At 39.8% G+C, this 16,630-nt stretch overlaps 2 protein-coding genes across 5 annotated transcripts in view; both read right to left on the reverse strand.

Annotated features, from left to right (window-relative positions):
* LOC131667483 (NAD(+) hydrolase sarm1) overlaps positions 1-16,630 on the reverse strand; it is an 836,900-nt gene that overhangs the window by 660,793 nt on the left and 159,477 nt on the right. The gene's annotated exons all lie outside the window — the stretch shown is intronic.
* Positions 1,579-3,573, reverse strand: LOC131668049 (uncharacterized). Its single transcript, XM_058941885.1, has one exon. It carries the CDS (start codon positions 3,571-3,573, stop codon positions 1,579-1,581), a length of 1,995 nt encoding a protein of 664 aa, XP_058797868.1.

The raw sequence follows: 16,630 nt of genomic DNA on the forward strand, positions 1-16,630 counted from the left end.
GCAGACACATCTACATACGCACACATATACACAAAACACGCACACACACGCAAACATACACATACACACAAAACACAAGTAATAGCAACTACACAAGCGAGAGGAAGCAGGTATTGGATGATGGAGTAAAAATGGTAAAGAAGAAGAAACGACGAAGAGAAAGAAAAAGGAAAACAAAAAGAGAAATATAAAGATACTAAGGATTATGAGTAAGGCTGGGGAAATAAAAGGCAGAGAGAGCAATAGGAAATGAGAAAAAGGTGTCAAAGCCCTAATAAGGAGAAAGACAGGTGAGATGATTAGCAAGAAAGAGAGCAAAAGTAAAAAAAAGGCAAAGGTGAAAAGGCAAAAGAAAGCAGTAAAGGAAGAAGTTGAAAAGAAAATAAGCAAGAAAGAGAAAAACAGAAGAGTTGAAAAGGCAGAGCTCGGAGAGAGAGAGAGAGAGAGAGAGAAAGAGGAAGAGAAGATTAAGCAACTGAAAAATGGGAAGAAAGGCTGAACAAATAGGTGCAGAAGACAGAGACACAAGATTTGCAAACACACCTACATACGCACACATATACATAAAACACGCACACACACGCACATACACACACAAAACACATACATTAGCAACTACTGTTCGGGATAAAGGAAGTGGGAATTATCACAATGCTAAATTGTTATTAATACTACAGTTTATTGAGCAACAACGCAATACAAAAACAAATGAAACAAATATCGGATACAAGCTTAAAGAAGGCTAACGCGCGTCTGGGCTCGCCGCGGGCTGGCGAACCGCAGGAAAAACGCCGGCCGGCCACCGCCGAAATTTCCCTCTCTCTTGCGGCTTTTCTCCCACTCGCGGCCCAAAGGCCCGGGAAGCCCTACTACATTTATCGCGCGGTCTACTACCCCGCTCCTCTTACGAGTCTTCCGACTCAGCATTGGTGGCGGCCCACTGCCTGCCTTATTCTCTGGAGGAGAGTAGAAATTTTAGTCCCTCCTCCGTTTCTTTTTTATTTTTTTTTTTTATTTTCAATCAAGGAACTTGTATGTTCCGAGTTACTTGGCAGCCCTGATCAGGCACGAGCCTAGTTTTATTGTTTGAGGGCGGTGGTAGCGACTTTGCGTTGCGCTTTTATGTGCAGCTCTTTCAATTATTGGGCGACGCAGAGAGAGTTTCGGCCGGTGCCGGCCTTAGCTGTTAATTTTATGACCCGACAATACTCGGCAAAAAACGAGCGTAAATACGAGGTAATTTATTGACGGGGTCGATCAGCGTCGATGCGGCACACCTGAGGAACAGATGCGGCTCGTCGACCCTGTCTTACGGCTAACGACGGGATCCCAGGACCATTTTTTTTTATTGTACTCGCGCTCACCCGCTTGTTTTCTTCTTCTTCCTTATAGATATAAAGAGAGACGAAGCGATGTTCGACTGTCGTTTACAGTTTCTTTTTTTTTTGTTTTTATTTAACATGTTTTTAGCTAAACATGAGAACCACACATGCTAATAATTGAGGCGTCTATGAGCCTTTCATCGATTTTATTTTATTGGCCTAGTATCCGGAACATCCTCCCCCGTAAAAAAGTTAATCACTTTTTTACGCTTTCTGTTCCAAATATTTTTATTAATATGTGTACCGGTCTTGTAAGAAAGGATTTTCCGATCCGAATGACCGCTGATCTAACGATGCCATCATCTCCATTTATATGCACTTCAGTAATTTTTCCGGTTTTCCATGAGCTTCGCGGCGCTTGATAGTCTACTACCAGTACAATGTCTCCTACTTTCAGTGGGGGTGTCGATCGGTGCCATTTTCTGCGAGGCAACAGTGTGGGTAGGTATTCTCGTAGCCATCGCCGCCAGAATCCTTTCGCGCGATTTTGCACGATCTCGAATGTACGTCGCGGGTTGAGGACTTGGCCTTCATCTTGCGTAAGTTTCAGATGTCCGGAAGAACTGCCTATCAGAAAATGATTCGGCGTCAAAGCCTCTTCGTCGCACGGATCTACCGACACATGCGTCAACGGTCTCGAATTAACCATGTGTTCTACTTCGGCTAATAAAGTTAACAATACTTCCTCGCTAACTGATTCACCATTTAACGCGTGTTCTAACGCTGTTTTTACCGATCGAACTAATCTTTCCCACGCTCCCCCCATATGTGGAGCGTCGGGAGGATTGAATTTCCACGTAAATCGCTTTGTTTCGGCAAATCGTCGTTGACGGTCTGTATCTATATTAATTATAGCGTCACGTGGCTCCTTACTTGCTTTTGTGAAATTGGTTCCGTTGTCGCTGAAAATTGCGCGCGGAAACCCTCGTCTAGCCGCTAGTCTTTGTAAGGCCATAATCGCGGAACTTGCACTCAGTGTCTGGGTTAATTCGAGATGCACTGCTCTCGTTGTCAAACACGTAAACAAAACGCCCCATCTCTTTTCTCTACGCCGACCAATTTTGACGAACATTGGTCGAAAGTAATCTATTCCGCATTGTGAAAACGGCTTTTGTTCCAGAGCTACACGACATTTAGGCAAGTCGGCCATCGGCGTATTTGATGGTTTAGCGCGTCTCAATCTGCAAATGATGCAGCGTTTACTTAACCATCTCAGTCTCGCTCGCAGTCCAATAATATAAAATTCTTGTCGGATCTCATTGATTACCGTCTCATTATTCGCATGAAAAGAACGTTTGTGATACGCCTCAATTAATAATTTAGTGGCGTAGTGATTCGCGTCCAGGATTACGGGCTGATTTTCGAATTTTTCTATTCCTAGTGACGTCGTTCTTTCTTGACGGTTCCATATACGCATGACGCGTCCTCTCGCACGAATTAGGCCTTGGTCGTCGATGAATGGTCTAAGTCCAATTAATTTGCTCCCTTTAGCTACATCTTGCCCTTTCTTAAGAGCTTCAAGCTCGCTCGAAAGGTACGCGCTTTGAATTATCCGATACCAAAAGTTCTCAGTCATGATCGTTTTTTGTACGGTCGTTTCGATTTCCGCGATATTTGCTTGTTTTGAGAATATAGATTTATTTTTCTTGTTTCGCGTTTTTATATACTGGGTGTTAAATACGTTTCTCACTTGCACGGCTACTCTTACGATTCTGTTCCACCCTAAAACTCTAAGTCTGACGCTAACTTCCCACATGTTTGAGTTATCGATGAACTGCGTTCCTATAAATTCTTTTCGTGCTTCTAGTTTATCAGCCTCTTGCTTTTCTATTTCACTCATTTCTTTTGATGCCGGCCACGAAGTTGGTGGCTCCCGAAGAAAGGCAGGGCCTGTAAGCCAGCGATCGTCTGATCGCATTGCTTTACTTGACTGTCGCGTGCTATCGTCTGCAATATTTAGGCTTGTTGGGACCCAACGCCATTCCGACGCGCGCGTAACCGCGTTTATCTCGCCTAAACGATTTCCCACGAAAATCTGTTTCGTTCGTGGCCCTGTCCTTATCCAATGCAGCACGGTAGTGGAATCTGACCAAAATACTCGTTGATCTATTTTAATATCAAATTCTTTGGCCAACATCGTGGCCAAACGCGTACCGAGCACCGCAGCTTGCAATTCCAGCCGTGGAATCATTGTCGGTTTTAACGGCGCAACGCGCGACTTCGACATGATGAGTGCTAAATGGACCGATCCGTCGCGTGTTGTCGTTCTTAGGTACGCGACGGCTGCAAAGGCCTCTTTGCTTGCGTCGCAAAAAACGTGAAGCTACGTGTTCGCGTAATCGGCATCTACCGGGATGAATGAACGCGGTATTCGACAGTCTTTCATTTGCTTCAAATGTTTTAACCTCACCAGCCACTTCATACATTCTTCTTCGCGGATTTTCGAATTCCAACTTACTCCACTTATCCAAATATCTTGGATTATTAGTTTCGCGTTAAGTGTAAATGGTGCTAATATTTCTAACGGATCGTAAACCGACATCACTGTACTTAATAATTCGCGTTTTGTCGGTCTTGTATTATTAACCGTCTTAGCGTCGGAATCTTTTTCGCTGGTATTTTTACTTTTATCACAAGATTTAGCAGTGCGACCCTACTGATTGTATATGAAGCAGATGATCTTGTCTGTAGAGATGTAGATATGATAAAGTAAGCTATCTTAGTTAAGAGTAAACTCCTTCGGTAGTTTTTGTATGTCGTCAGGGTGAACGTAAATTTATCTGCGAAAACTGAATATGTGCGTAAATCCAGTTTCACTAAAACCGAGTTTAATCCAACTCATGCTTGACTTCGGCTCCATACTATACCAATACCATGTGTCTAATACTGAAATAATCTCGTCGTGTGGAATGCTGGGATACACATTTGAGAAAATTACTTTGCTTGATTTATTGACGTAGGGTCTCATTTCCATAATATGATTATAAACTAGCACCGCGTAGTCTTGTTTTATTAGTGATTGAATGATTTTTTCATCATTTAAATAACAATAAAATCTGTACTAAGACATCTTAGACGCTGCAATATTGTTGGTTGTTGGTGTTTTAGAAGTGATAGCTCGTAGATAGGCTTTCATTTCTGATGTCACAACTCCATGGCCGTGACATATAATTATTGAAATAGATAAATTTTTATTCAAATAGTATGATTTAAAATGTATATGTATATTTATGTTAATGAAAATTATTATAATGGCAGGGCTTACCTGTGTTCTTTGTTTTCAATGAGATTGGCTGGTCCGCTACCTTATTTCCGATTTGTTTCTTTTATGTATAAGTATATGTTCTTATATTTATCATGTTTATATATTTCGTGTTTAATATTTGATCAATGCTAATAGAATATCTCACTTTATTTAAAATAAACTTCATTCCGTAAGTAGCAACTTAATACAAGTATATAGACCATTTGTTTCGATGGAATTATCGCGCGTCGCGAATCACTGAAATCGCCGAAAAGTCGAGTGGTTGTTTTTTTTATATTGGCTTTTCGCCCTGCATTAATATGTCGAATAATCAGGAAATGAAGGTGACAGCGCCTCAGTTTTCGGATTACTAAACTTTTAATTTCGCTGAGATCGACTGACTTAACATTTCAAGATGTTATTGATTTACAAATTTGATATTGAACGCATAACCCACTATTCTCGGTCGGTTGTTGACGGTTTCAATAAAAGTTTACGTATCAATACATAACACCTTCAGGACGTGATCGTTGCGCAATTACGTTGAGAAGTGATGCTATCTCCATGGGAAAGAGGATATGATTTTGAAATACTATATTTCTAAGATCTCCTTTGGAATAGATTCCAGTGATCGCCAATGATTACAGTTCTATTGGTTGTCATGTTACTGTGATAGTTGGTTTCAAAGTCAGGACTGTATTGGTTGATTTTTTCGGTGTTAGTACAAAGTTTTTCCATTCATTAATTATTTTGTAATAATTGGAGAATAATCGCATTGTAGTTTATTTCTGTTCCTGTTTTCATTAAGATGTCTTTTTGATATAAAGTAAAATGCTTCGTTTCTTGATCTGAATAGATGTTGTGCAAAACATCTGTCCATTTGAGGTAGTTGAACTTCTGTAGGCATACGTTGTTTGATATGCTGCATAGCTTTCTAACACGGTTATTTTTATAAGTCCTTGTACGAAAACATTATTCCATGTACCGAATCAGTCGGTGTAGACCGCCCCCAAGCAAGATTTTCCCTGAACATTTCGTGCTAGATCTACTCCTACACTCATGTCAAGTTAATCTTCAAATCAAATTGAGTATGTGTGGTATGTGCATTCTCACATTTAAAAATACCTGTTTTATGTATAGTTTTACAGTTGTCGTGTGATACGAGAGGTGTTCAAAAAGTAAGGTGACTTTATGGTTTTCTCAAAAAATATTTATTTATTGATCAATATTTATATCTCCCCTTCAAAGTAATTCCCATAAGATATAATACACTTGTACCAGCGCTTTTTCCAATCATCGAAGATAATCATTTTGAGGTATAACCTTGAGTTCTTTAAGCGATGCAGTTTTTATCTCCTCAATCGTTGAAAATCGATGTCCTTTTATGAGTTTCTTAAGTTTTAAGAAAAGAAAATGTCACTGGAAACCAAATCCGCCGAATATGAAGACTGAGGCATGACTGTGGTATTAGTTTTGGCCAAAAAATCTTACACAAGCAACGATGAATAAGCAGATGCTTTATCGTGATGCAAAATCCATGAATTGTTTTTCCAAAGTTCCGGATGTTTTTTGCGTATTGCCTCTCGCAAACGACGCATAACTTCAAAGTAATACTCCTTATTGGCCGTACGACCTTGTAGTAAGAATTCCTGATGAACTACGCCACAGTAATTAAAGAAGACAGTAAGCAAACTTGGCATGTTTTTTTGGGTGTTGGCTCTTCTGGGGTCTTTCATTGGGACGACTGGACTTTAGTTTCGACATCATAACTATATACCCACGATTCATCACCAGTTATAACCCTTTTGAGAAAATCAGGATCTTCATTAACTCCATTCAACATCTCCTGAGCGATAGTCATGCAACAGTTCTTTTGATCAAAATTAAGCAATTTTGGAACGAATTTCGCTGACACACGTCTCATGCCTGAAACATCTGAAAGAATATCATGGCATGAGCCAACCGATATGCCAACATCTTCTGCAACTTCTCTGATAGTGATTCGACAATTTTTTAACACAATTTCTTTCACTACTTCAACGTTTTCATCTGTTGTCGATGTGCAAGCTTCGTCTTCAACATTCTCTCAGCCTTCTTAGAACAGCTTATACCACTTATATATATTTTTCTTACTTAGAGTAGACTTACCGTATGCAATTGTTAATATTTCAAGAGCTTTAGACCACTGGATTTCATTTTTCATACACCCGCCCACGCACGTCCGGATCTCGCGAACTATGGCCCCCAGAAGTCTCCCTGACCGATGCGCACGACCCTTACGCCCGCGTACAACCCCTCACGCACTCACGACCCGATCCGACACTCCCCCGAGAAGCTGGAAGCCCTTAAAGTTTCCAGCCGCGATCAGTTGATCGCAAGTCCCCGTTAACTGAGGCAGACTTAGCTAGACTAAGGTAGGGGCAACCGAGCGCGTGAGAGTGAGCGAGACCGCCGATACGAGACCGATCGAACGCGAGCGAGGGGAATCGGCAAGACCTTCCGGGCAATAGATAGAAAAAGGATAGACAAGCGACGCTAACTGACCAGTCAATCGTTATCGGCTTAGGGGTAGCTAGGCTAATAGGACGAAACCGACGCTATCTCTGTAACCAGTAGGCAAATTAGGCGCCAAGACCCGACCAATGAACAAATTGCGCGGGCGAAAAATATCGGTATAGACGGCGCTGAGACCCGGCTTAGCAACAAGCCAGCCAATCAACAAATAACTAAGGGGAAGTAAGCTAGGAGAAGCGGCGCGTCGCCGAAAAACGGCGCGCCAGTACCCGTTGAGCCCTGCTGACGAGCAGTACTCGTAGAACCCGCGGAACTCCGGTGCCGACCAGTGCGCCGCTGAGCCCTGGAGACAAAGGAGAATTTCCGCGCAGTAATGAGCAATAGTGAGCATAAATGAGCAGTAATGAGCAATAGTGAGCAATAATGAGCAGCAGTGAACATTAATGAGCAATAGTGAGCATAAATGAGCAGTAACGAGCAATAGTGAGCAATAGTGAGCAATAGTGAGCAGTAATGAGCATTAGTGAGCAATAGTCAGCATTCGCAGCAGTATCAGCATTAGAAATAGCTCAGCACCCGCAGCAGTATCAGGAGCAGCTTTAGCAACAGCAACAACGGCAACGCAAACGACAATTGTAGCGGCCGCTATAGCGGCCTTGGCGGCGGTAGCCGCAACCGCAATCACTCTTAAAATTTGCCGGAGTAAGTACGCCTCTCCTCTATTAGTTCTCGCATGATTGACGAACGTGGAATTGCCGCGTGATTGCCGACCGCCGCGTTACGGGAGTGCCGTACGACCTTCGCGCGCATTATGCTTCGCGATCATACGTTTGCCGTTGATTTTCCGAATTTCCTTTGTTGCGCCGTCTCATTGTCCTATGTCCGAAAGACGAAATCGCCGCGTTATTGCCGAACGTCCGTGGCGCGGGTATGTCGCATGACCTTCGCGCGCCCGTCTTCGTTGTTATACGTGTTTTCGCCACCGACCTTCCGAGCATTGTCTTGTGCGTCGTTATACCGTTGATATCCGAGAAACGAGTTTTCCTAAGTGCGCGCGTCTATAAATTCCTTCTCCAAAGCCGATTGAAAACATTACGCGGGTCGCGCCAGACCATCGCTTGACCGGCAAAGTTTCGGATACACATCGTTGTCTTTGTTTCGTTACGCGATCATCGCTATGAAGTGCTAACAACATCGCGAGCAGTGACTAACCTTCACGCGACCGACGGAATTCCTATGCGTATTTACCTCGAATGAGCTGGAATATTCGCCGCGAGTAAACAACTCGACATTGCGTAACTGTGTCCGAGATCCGAAATTATTCGTCCGAGTTATTATCCGCCTAAATCAACTTCGCGTCGTAGTACGCCACTCGCGCCCCCGTTAACTTAGATCAGGCTGACCATCGCGAAGGGTTGACTACTGGGCTGACCTTGGAACTGTTGGCCTAATAAATCTGAATCGTATTTGAATTGGTTTTATGATTGACTACACCCACTCGATTGTCCCATCCCCCGTAGCTTTCGCGATCGGTTTCATGGTTAATTAACGCGCGCACGAGTAATTTGATTGCCATCCAGTTTGATAACCGCTGTCGCGGAAACCACGCCACTAGTTGGCGAAGGATCGGAGGAGGGAACCCCACTCCAGTTTGCTAGTCCGTCAGCCGAGGCGCCCCTGCGACGCCTCCCTTGATATACCCGCTCCTGAGTCAAGAGTCATCGTGCCCCGAATCATACCTGACTAGCCGAATGAGCCGCAGCCGTGGGTGGCCCGTAAAAACCACCCGTTGCCCCCCTCCTCTCTTTCGCTCGACGCGCATCCCTCTGTGTCGAACCCGAACGATCTCAGTCTAGGATTTCGCGCTCCCACTTTCATCTCCCCCCCCCCCCCCCCGCGCAGGTGATAACCCGAGCGCGAGACCAACGACGACGACCGGAGGAGGGAGGCAGCGGGGAAACCACCCGACCATCACAGCGACCAGCAGGACCACCGCCGAGCCGAACCAGCCAACGTTGCAGCGCTACCCGCTCTCCTAACGCGAGAGCTCGGTAGCTGGCGCCCAACAAACAAAATAAAGCTGCACACGTTACGTACGCTCGGCTCCCTGCGCCGCTGACGACAGTGCGAGACCGGAAAGATAATCGTCACTTTATTTTTCCCCTCCCTCTCCCCCGTCGCAATCTAATAAGGATTTGTGTTGGACCAATACCTAAAGTTATGACGATTGACTTCGCTATTTAATTGAAATGTCGCTTCGTCTGAAAAAACAATATTTTGTAAAAATATTGAATTTTCAGTAATCATTTGCATCATTGTCTCACAAAATTGTACTCGACGATCAGGATCATCCTCATTCGAGTCCTACAAAAGTTTCATTTTATAAGGATGAAACTTATTTACCTTTAAAATTTTAAGAACAGATTTTTGATCGATCTCCTGTTGTGAAGTTACTGATCGAGATGATTCATGTGGATTTTCCAAAAAAAGACAGTAAAATAACTAAAGACTTTTCTTCATTTATTGCTGTTCGCGATCTTCCAGTAACAGAACGATTTTTAATAGACCCTGTTTCTTAAAAACGTCTTAAGGTTTTTGAAACTGTAGATTTAGACAAAGGAGCTTCGCCATCGTCGTTTCGAAACGCTCTATTAAAGAGATTAACAATATTAGAATACGAACTTTGCTGATCACCCCAACTCCTCATCATTAGAAAAAATCATTTTAAAAGTTTGAAAGAAATAAAATTTTAATATTGTTATTGTAACTAAAAAAAACTATGAAATATTTGACGAATTTGTCGAATTTGTTTTTTCTTATTGGTCAAGTATTTTTTTTCTAGAGCATATTTACCATGAAAACAACAAAATATGGTTTCAACTTCCAATTAGTAGAAGTCAAGAACAAAAAAGATTTTAAAATCTAAACGATAACAATTTTTTAATTATTATTTGTAAAAGCACTTCTATTTCATTTTTAAATTTTCACTTCTTTCAAATGTCTTCAACATAATTTTTCCTTATCCCTTGGCCGAAAGTGCCTATTTCCCGGCCTGATTTCGCTCCGGGAAGAGGGACTTTTGCGGCCTGTTTGGGAAAAGCGGCGCTGATTGGCTGTTTGGGAAACGCGGCGCTGATTGGCTGAAATGCTTTTTTCTATCCAGGCGCGGAAAGGCTTCGGAAAGAGTGTCCTTTGCGGCGTTTTTAAAAAATGTAGACCCCTGATAGGCAAAATTAGAGTTTTTTTTTTATCTTTTGACCGAAAGGCTAAGAAAAGAGCGCTTTTTACGACGTCTGTAAAAATGCGGGGGTTGGCTGAAAGATTTTCTTGACAGTTAAACCAAAGCTTTTGCTACTGTACGCCGGTAAAGACGTAGAGTTTGATCTCCGTACATAGTGTTGTGCAAGTGACCTGTAATTCAAATTCAATAAAAATGATTGGAAGTAACGATTCGTCATCTGACAACTCTGGAAGTGAAGAAGAGGTACTTAGAAATTTCGACAATGAAGCTAATTTAATTGTTAGAGCAGATGCATTGCCACAAAAATCTTCTGAACGTTATCAGCTTGTATATGATACGTACAAAAAGTGGTTAAATGAAAACTCGAATGCACTGTCAACTTCACATGAAAAAAACTTGATTGTTTATTTCAATGAATTGAAAGAGAAGTTGAAACCGCCAACTCTATGGAGCATATAGAGTATGCTGAAGAAAACACTAAGTACCAATGATGACATCAACATAAACACTTTCATGAATTTGAAATGTTTAATCAAAAACAATGCCAAAGGATATCGGCCAACTAAGTCCCATGTTCTCAAATGGGATCATATTACAAAATTCATGGATGAAGCACCAGATGACATCTATTTAGCTGCAAAGGTAAGAATCACTCAATTATTTATACTCATACAATTATCTTAATTGTTGTAAATTATTAATCAATATTTTGTATTGTTACAGGTTATACTTGCATTTGGCATCTGTGGTGCTCTTCGCTGTGATGAGATCACCAATATGAAATTGGCAGATGTAGAAGATTTAGGCAACGAGACTTTCCTGGTGACAATTACAGACAACAAGAATGACTACCCTGGTCAGTTTGTAATTGGCAACATGTTCTACCAGAAAGTGAAAAAATATATGATGTTGAGACCGGTTGAACAGTTCAGCGACAGGTTCTTTATTAATTATAATAAAGGCAAATGCACACGTCAGAACATCGGTAAGCACAAAATTAGCGAAGTTCCAAGTAAGATTGCTACCTTTCTGCAATTGGAAAATGTAGAAAGATACACCGGCCACTGCTTTAGAAGAACTGCTGCAACGTTGATCTCCAATTCTGGTGCAAACATGCAGATGGTGAAGCAATTGGGAAGATGGCGTTCTGACATTATAGCTCAAGGCTATATATCGTATAACCTTTCGTTGTATATCGAAAATTCGCTATACAACAAACAGTTGATTTATAAAGCCATAGTCAACGATAGTCACCAGGATAATTCAGCAAGACCATCTACAAGTGGAGTAACAACAAGGCCATCGTCAACTCGTCCAGATGATTTACCAAGACCATCTGTAAGTGGAGTTACTGCAAGGCCATCTTCCACACATTCACATATTTCACCAAGACCATCGACAAGTGAAATAATTGAAAAACCTTCAATAAGTCGTCCAGATCCAGTACCAAGTACATCAAGCACAGTAGTCATTGCCAATGAAGAACTTGACAAAAATGATTACGATTTGGTTTGGTCAGATTTTGCTGAAGACTTTTCAATAAGCCGTCAAAATACAAGTAAGTATAAAGAAAATTCATGTACTGACAGTTGCTGAGGATTCTAAACTAATGCTTTTTTTTAATCTTTAGTGATTCAAGGAACTAAATTCACCAGTGCAAGCTACAAACGCATCAACGTACCACAGACAACAGGATCCGCACCATACAAGCAATTTTTCAAGAAACCACCAGTGAAACTTGTATTTAACAGGCCAGATACAACATCACCACCGAGTAAGAGGAGAGCACTAGACAATATTGAGAATGTCGTAAGAAAAAACGAATGTGTGAATGGAAAAACGATTCCCGCGCAACACGTTACGTTCGAAAACTGTACTTTCAACAACTGTACTTTTCATTTACTTGATAACAAAATCAATAAAGAAAATTGAATAAAATATACTTACTTGTAGCTTTATTGAATAAAATACTTTTGTTTTTCATGCCCGCCCTGACCAGTAAAACCTCGGCTTCGCCACGTTTTTACAAAAGTCAGGCGGGCATGGAAACACCTAACCGTACTGCAGCTAGACCAGCTTAACATGATTTAAGCGGAAAGTAAAAAGCACGCGCAGCTACATGGAAAGAATTTCATGTTGAAATGACTAAGATAGCTTAGTAAAAATTTCAGTGACGCCCAGTAAAATTTTCAATCATAAAGTATGACGACTTGGGGTTTCCCCGGATTTTCCCCAAATGTTTTTTCTGTACGCTATAGAGCAGCGGCATTAGGCGCGCGACGCGCATGCGCAGCTGTCATTCCCGCACACTCGGTTAGCCTCTAAAAGTTTAGGTATTTCAACTTTACAGAACGATCACCATAATTTTTACTCTCTCCGTGTACACGGCACTTTCGGCCAGGGATAAGGAAAAATAGTATACGACACACGGCCAGATAGTTGGATGCCCAGTCACTTACGCACGCCCCGGAAATCCAACTTTCTGGCCTAGTGTCGTAATGTACTATTGTATTTCTAATAAACAATTAGCTTTACAGACAATGAAAGAGAAGAAAACGTAAGTTTCCAGTTTTTGACAATTTTAATGATATTTGATGCTCAAAGTAGTGACTTTCTGTTTTCTAAAATGAAAGATGAAGACTGCGAAAAGAATGAAATCCAGATGAACTGTGCAGTGTGAAAAAAGAGTTGTCTTCTTTTTACAAATTTCAATAAAAATACGAGAAAGACAGATCTTTAAATTGCTTTTTATTCGTTTTCTAGCAAAAATCAATCCTGTTCTTGTATTTTTTAAAAAATATTGTTTTCTCAGACGAAGCTACATGTCAATTAAATGGCGAAGTCAATCGCCATAACCTTAGATATTGGTACGACAAAATCCTCATTGGATAAGATCAAGTCACACTCAATGACCTCAAAAATTGAAGCCTGCAATGGCTCGATTGGTAGGGCGACGGACTCGCACCCGGTAGGCCCGGTAGTGCCGGAGAAGATGAGCTCAAGACTGAAGGTCAATGTTAATATTGTCCAAACTTGCAAATTTTTCTTAAAAAAATCTTGCAGTAATACTGACAGTTTCAATATTTGGAATTTTAAAACTCAAGTCAACTATTCATATTATGCGTTTTTTAATATAGTTAATTTTCTTACGATGATAGTAAAAAACCACTTATTGTTATGTACCGTTTAATTTTACAAGTTTTCACAACAAAGCGAGATATTTATAGCTGATTCCTAATATTATTATTTGTTTCACAGTATTAGTACATATCAATTACGTCATAGTTTATTTCATGAGTAATTATGTATTTATTTATTTAATAAATAATACAGCTGTTAAAACGTAAAATAAATTTGTAGAAACAAAACAAATGTAGATAAAAATTCAAACTCTCTAAGTTTCTTGTTATTATGTTACTAAAGCAGTGACTAAAGCAATCACTTTAATGTATTAAAAATTTTTCTTACATAAAATTAAATAAGATTTCTCACACAAGATTCTAAATAAAAACAGCCGCTGATTTGATATCAATTTCCTACGTCGATCATATGCTAGTATATTTTTATACATAAGATATTACATAAGAATTAGTTCAACTTATTGAAATTCACTTCTTGCATCAGATCTTTCATAGGAATAGTTTACAAGTCATTTTTGTCTAACGTTGAATCGTGTATGAGAATGATTTTCAATATAAGAAGTATGGAGCGAAAACCTCCTTCTAGATCTAGCGAAGTTTCTTTTCTTACCTTATCAACTACGCAATGACGATATCAAACAAATTCTTATAAAAGAATGTTAATAAGAATTTGATTCAGAACTTATTAATGAAAAAAAAAAAACAAATTCTTTTTTCCATCTTGAGAAACTACTCCTTTAGGAATTCTTTTTTAAAAAAACCTTTCCTGAAACCAAATTTTGGCTTTCTTCAAAAGATCGTATTTTAAGACCCGTATTTTATTATCGCCAGGAAAAGCTAATTAGGGGATGATACCTACCCACAAAAGTCAGCCCTAAAAGCAGTATTATAGCAATATCTTCAGTTGCTATGAACATTTTTCAATGAAACTGAAAACAACAACAGACCACGTACATTTTTCTCCGGAGGTTGGAAACTATACATTGTATAGAGAAAAAGAAATTTTTAGTATGCTTTTAACCTGCAAAGTCAAAAAGTTACGTTAAAAATATCAAGAAACTGCTTTTCTAATAGAAAATAATAAAACAAAATTTACGTATTTTGGCACTTTTCCATTATATATTAATTATGCTAGTTATTTCATGCACCATTTTATAGCGAAATCTTCGTAATTTATGCATAGTTTTCAGCGACAAGAATTCTAAAAATTTTTTAACAAAAGTAAGATATATATATATATATATATATATATTTAAATTTTATTTATATTATGTATATATATATATATATATAATTTTGTCTACAGAAGTTAGTCTACATTATAGAGTAAATAGAATATTTATTTGATACCTTGATGCCCTACCACCCTGAACCCCTACATCACAGTTTCCTTAAGCCTGGAGCAGATTACTCCTGCTATGCGTTAACCCCAAACCCTTACCCTTCAATTAATTTAATCCTGGAGCAGGTTAGTCTGCCAAGCTGTAACCGTGAACACCTACACTCCAATTTTCTTTACCTCGAGCAGGTTACCCTACGAGGCTATAATCCCGACCCTCTCGACCCTAATTTTTTTAACTTAAAATCACGCGAATTCTTTAAGTTCAAAATAGCTATGGTGAATTTTGTTTTTAAATCATTACATTCAACCAATATTACTATTATCATATTACTAAAAAATTCATTAAATAAACTGATTTAGCAAAAGTAATATGTACGTATTTTGTGAGGTGGTTTCAGCCAATATGAAAATACGTACTGCCATGAGATAATATTAATCTTCATTTTCATGTAAACCACAATAATTATGGACGTGGCAAATTAAAATTAAACTATGTCTCGACCAAAGAAACCTCAATCACCGAATGCGGTTCAAACTACAAAATACGTTTCTTTTTTTTGATAGTTTATGTTTGAATATATTTGGCAGATTATTTCAGACAATATAAAAAAAACCGCTAGTTAAGTTAAATCTTGATATGCCTCGAAATGGTAATCGTCAACGTACGTTATAAACCAATATGTAACTGTGGAGGAAGCTTGGACACCTTGATTTGATATCGATTTGTGTGATGCCAACGGCAAAATACGTTTTGTTCACTTAAAAAATATATAAACATATTATATACTGCAACGGTCGATTCGATTAATCGATCCGTTCGCGATTCAGTAATACTGAGAGAGAGGGCGCGCGAGAGTTTTGAAAGTATCAGTTAAGCCTCAGCTGCTTTCGCGAGAATACCGCCAACTTGTATTGCACTGTGTTTCGCCGTGTTTTTATAAAGTTTTCCTGGGATTTATTAATACGTGCGAGTGAAACAAGGAAGCTGAGCAGCAGCAGCCTTCTAGCAGCAGCAGCAGCAAGCAGCAGCAGATATTAGCATCGAGGCAGTGGAGCTGATTGATCCGAGGAGCATCTTTAAACTTGGCTTCAACAATTACGGCTGATCATTGTAAGTGCATCGCAGGGTAGGTGCACCTCCCTTTATTATTACGCGACAAAATACTTTCGAAAGTATTTTGTCAATCACGATTGTAAATCTTTGTATTCGCGCCGAGCGTTAGATTTCGCGGCAATTTTCGAGATCTCTCTCTCTCTCTCTCTCTCTCTCTCTCTCTCTCTCTCTCTCTCTCACCGAATTATAATTAATAATTGTAAATCCTATTCGCGTGCATTAGTCTTTCGGCCCATAAAAGACTGTAGTTTTTTGTTAATTAAACTTTGTTAATTTTATTCGCCGTTTACGTCATTTCGTTTCTTATTAGCTTAATAGATCTATAAAGGCTTAAGTCTTAATCCGATTTCGTCTAGGGGATTAGGCGGATTAGGTATTAAGTTATTCATACTGAAGATAGATCGATTGTCACAAGTCAAATTACTTAAGGTGAGTTCAACTCGGTTGGAAAGAAGACACTGAAACGAAATCATCAAACGTAAAGACAAATACACGTATAACTCTACGTGTTTAACGGATCGACGGTTAGCTCTGCGTCGTGGGAGTTTGTGCTTCAATGAGTTTCTCATTTTTGTAGGATAACCACCCCGTTACAATATATAAAAGAGCGTAATTTAGTAGATTACTAATAGAACTTTTCTTTACATAGTGTT

The sequence above is a fragment of the Phymastichus coffea genome, unplaced genomic scaffold (assembly GCF_024137745.1).
Source record: "Phymastichus coffea isolate CEN01 unplaced genomic scaffold, Cenicafe_Pcof_1.1 PCOF00005, whole genome shotgun sequence".
NCBI classification, from domain to species: domain Eukaryota; kingdom Metazoa; phylum Arthropoda; class Insecta; order Hymenoptera; family Eulophidae; genus Phymastichus; species Phymastichus coffea.

What these genes read in the sequence shown, in the direction of transcription:
- LOC131668049 (XM_058941885.1), bottom strand. Translation starts at nt 3,573, where the DNA reads ATGATTCCACGGCTGGAATTGCAAGCTGCGGTGCTCGGTACGCGTTTG.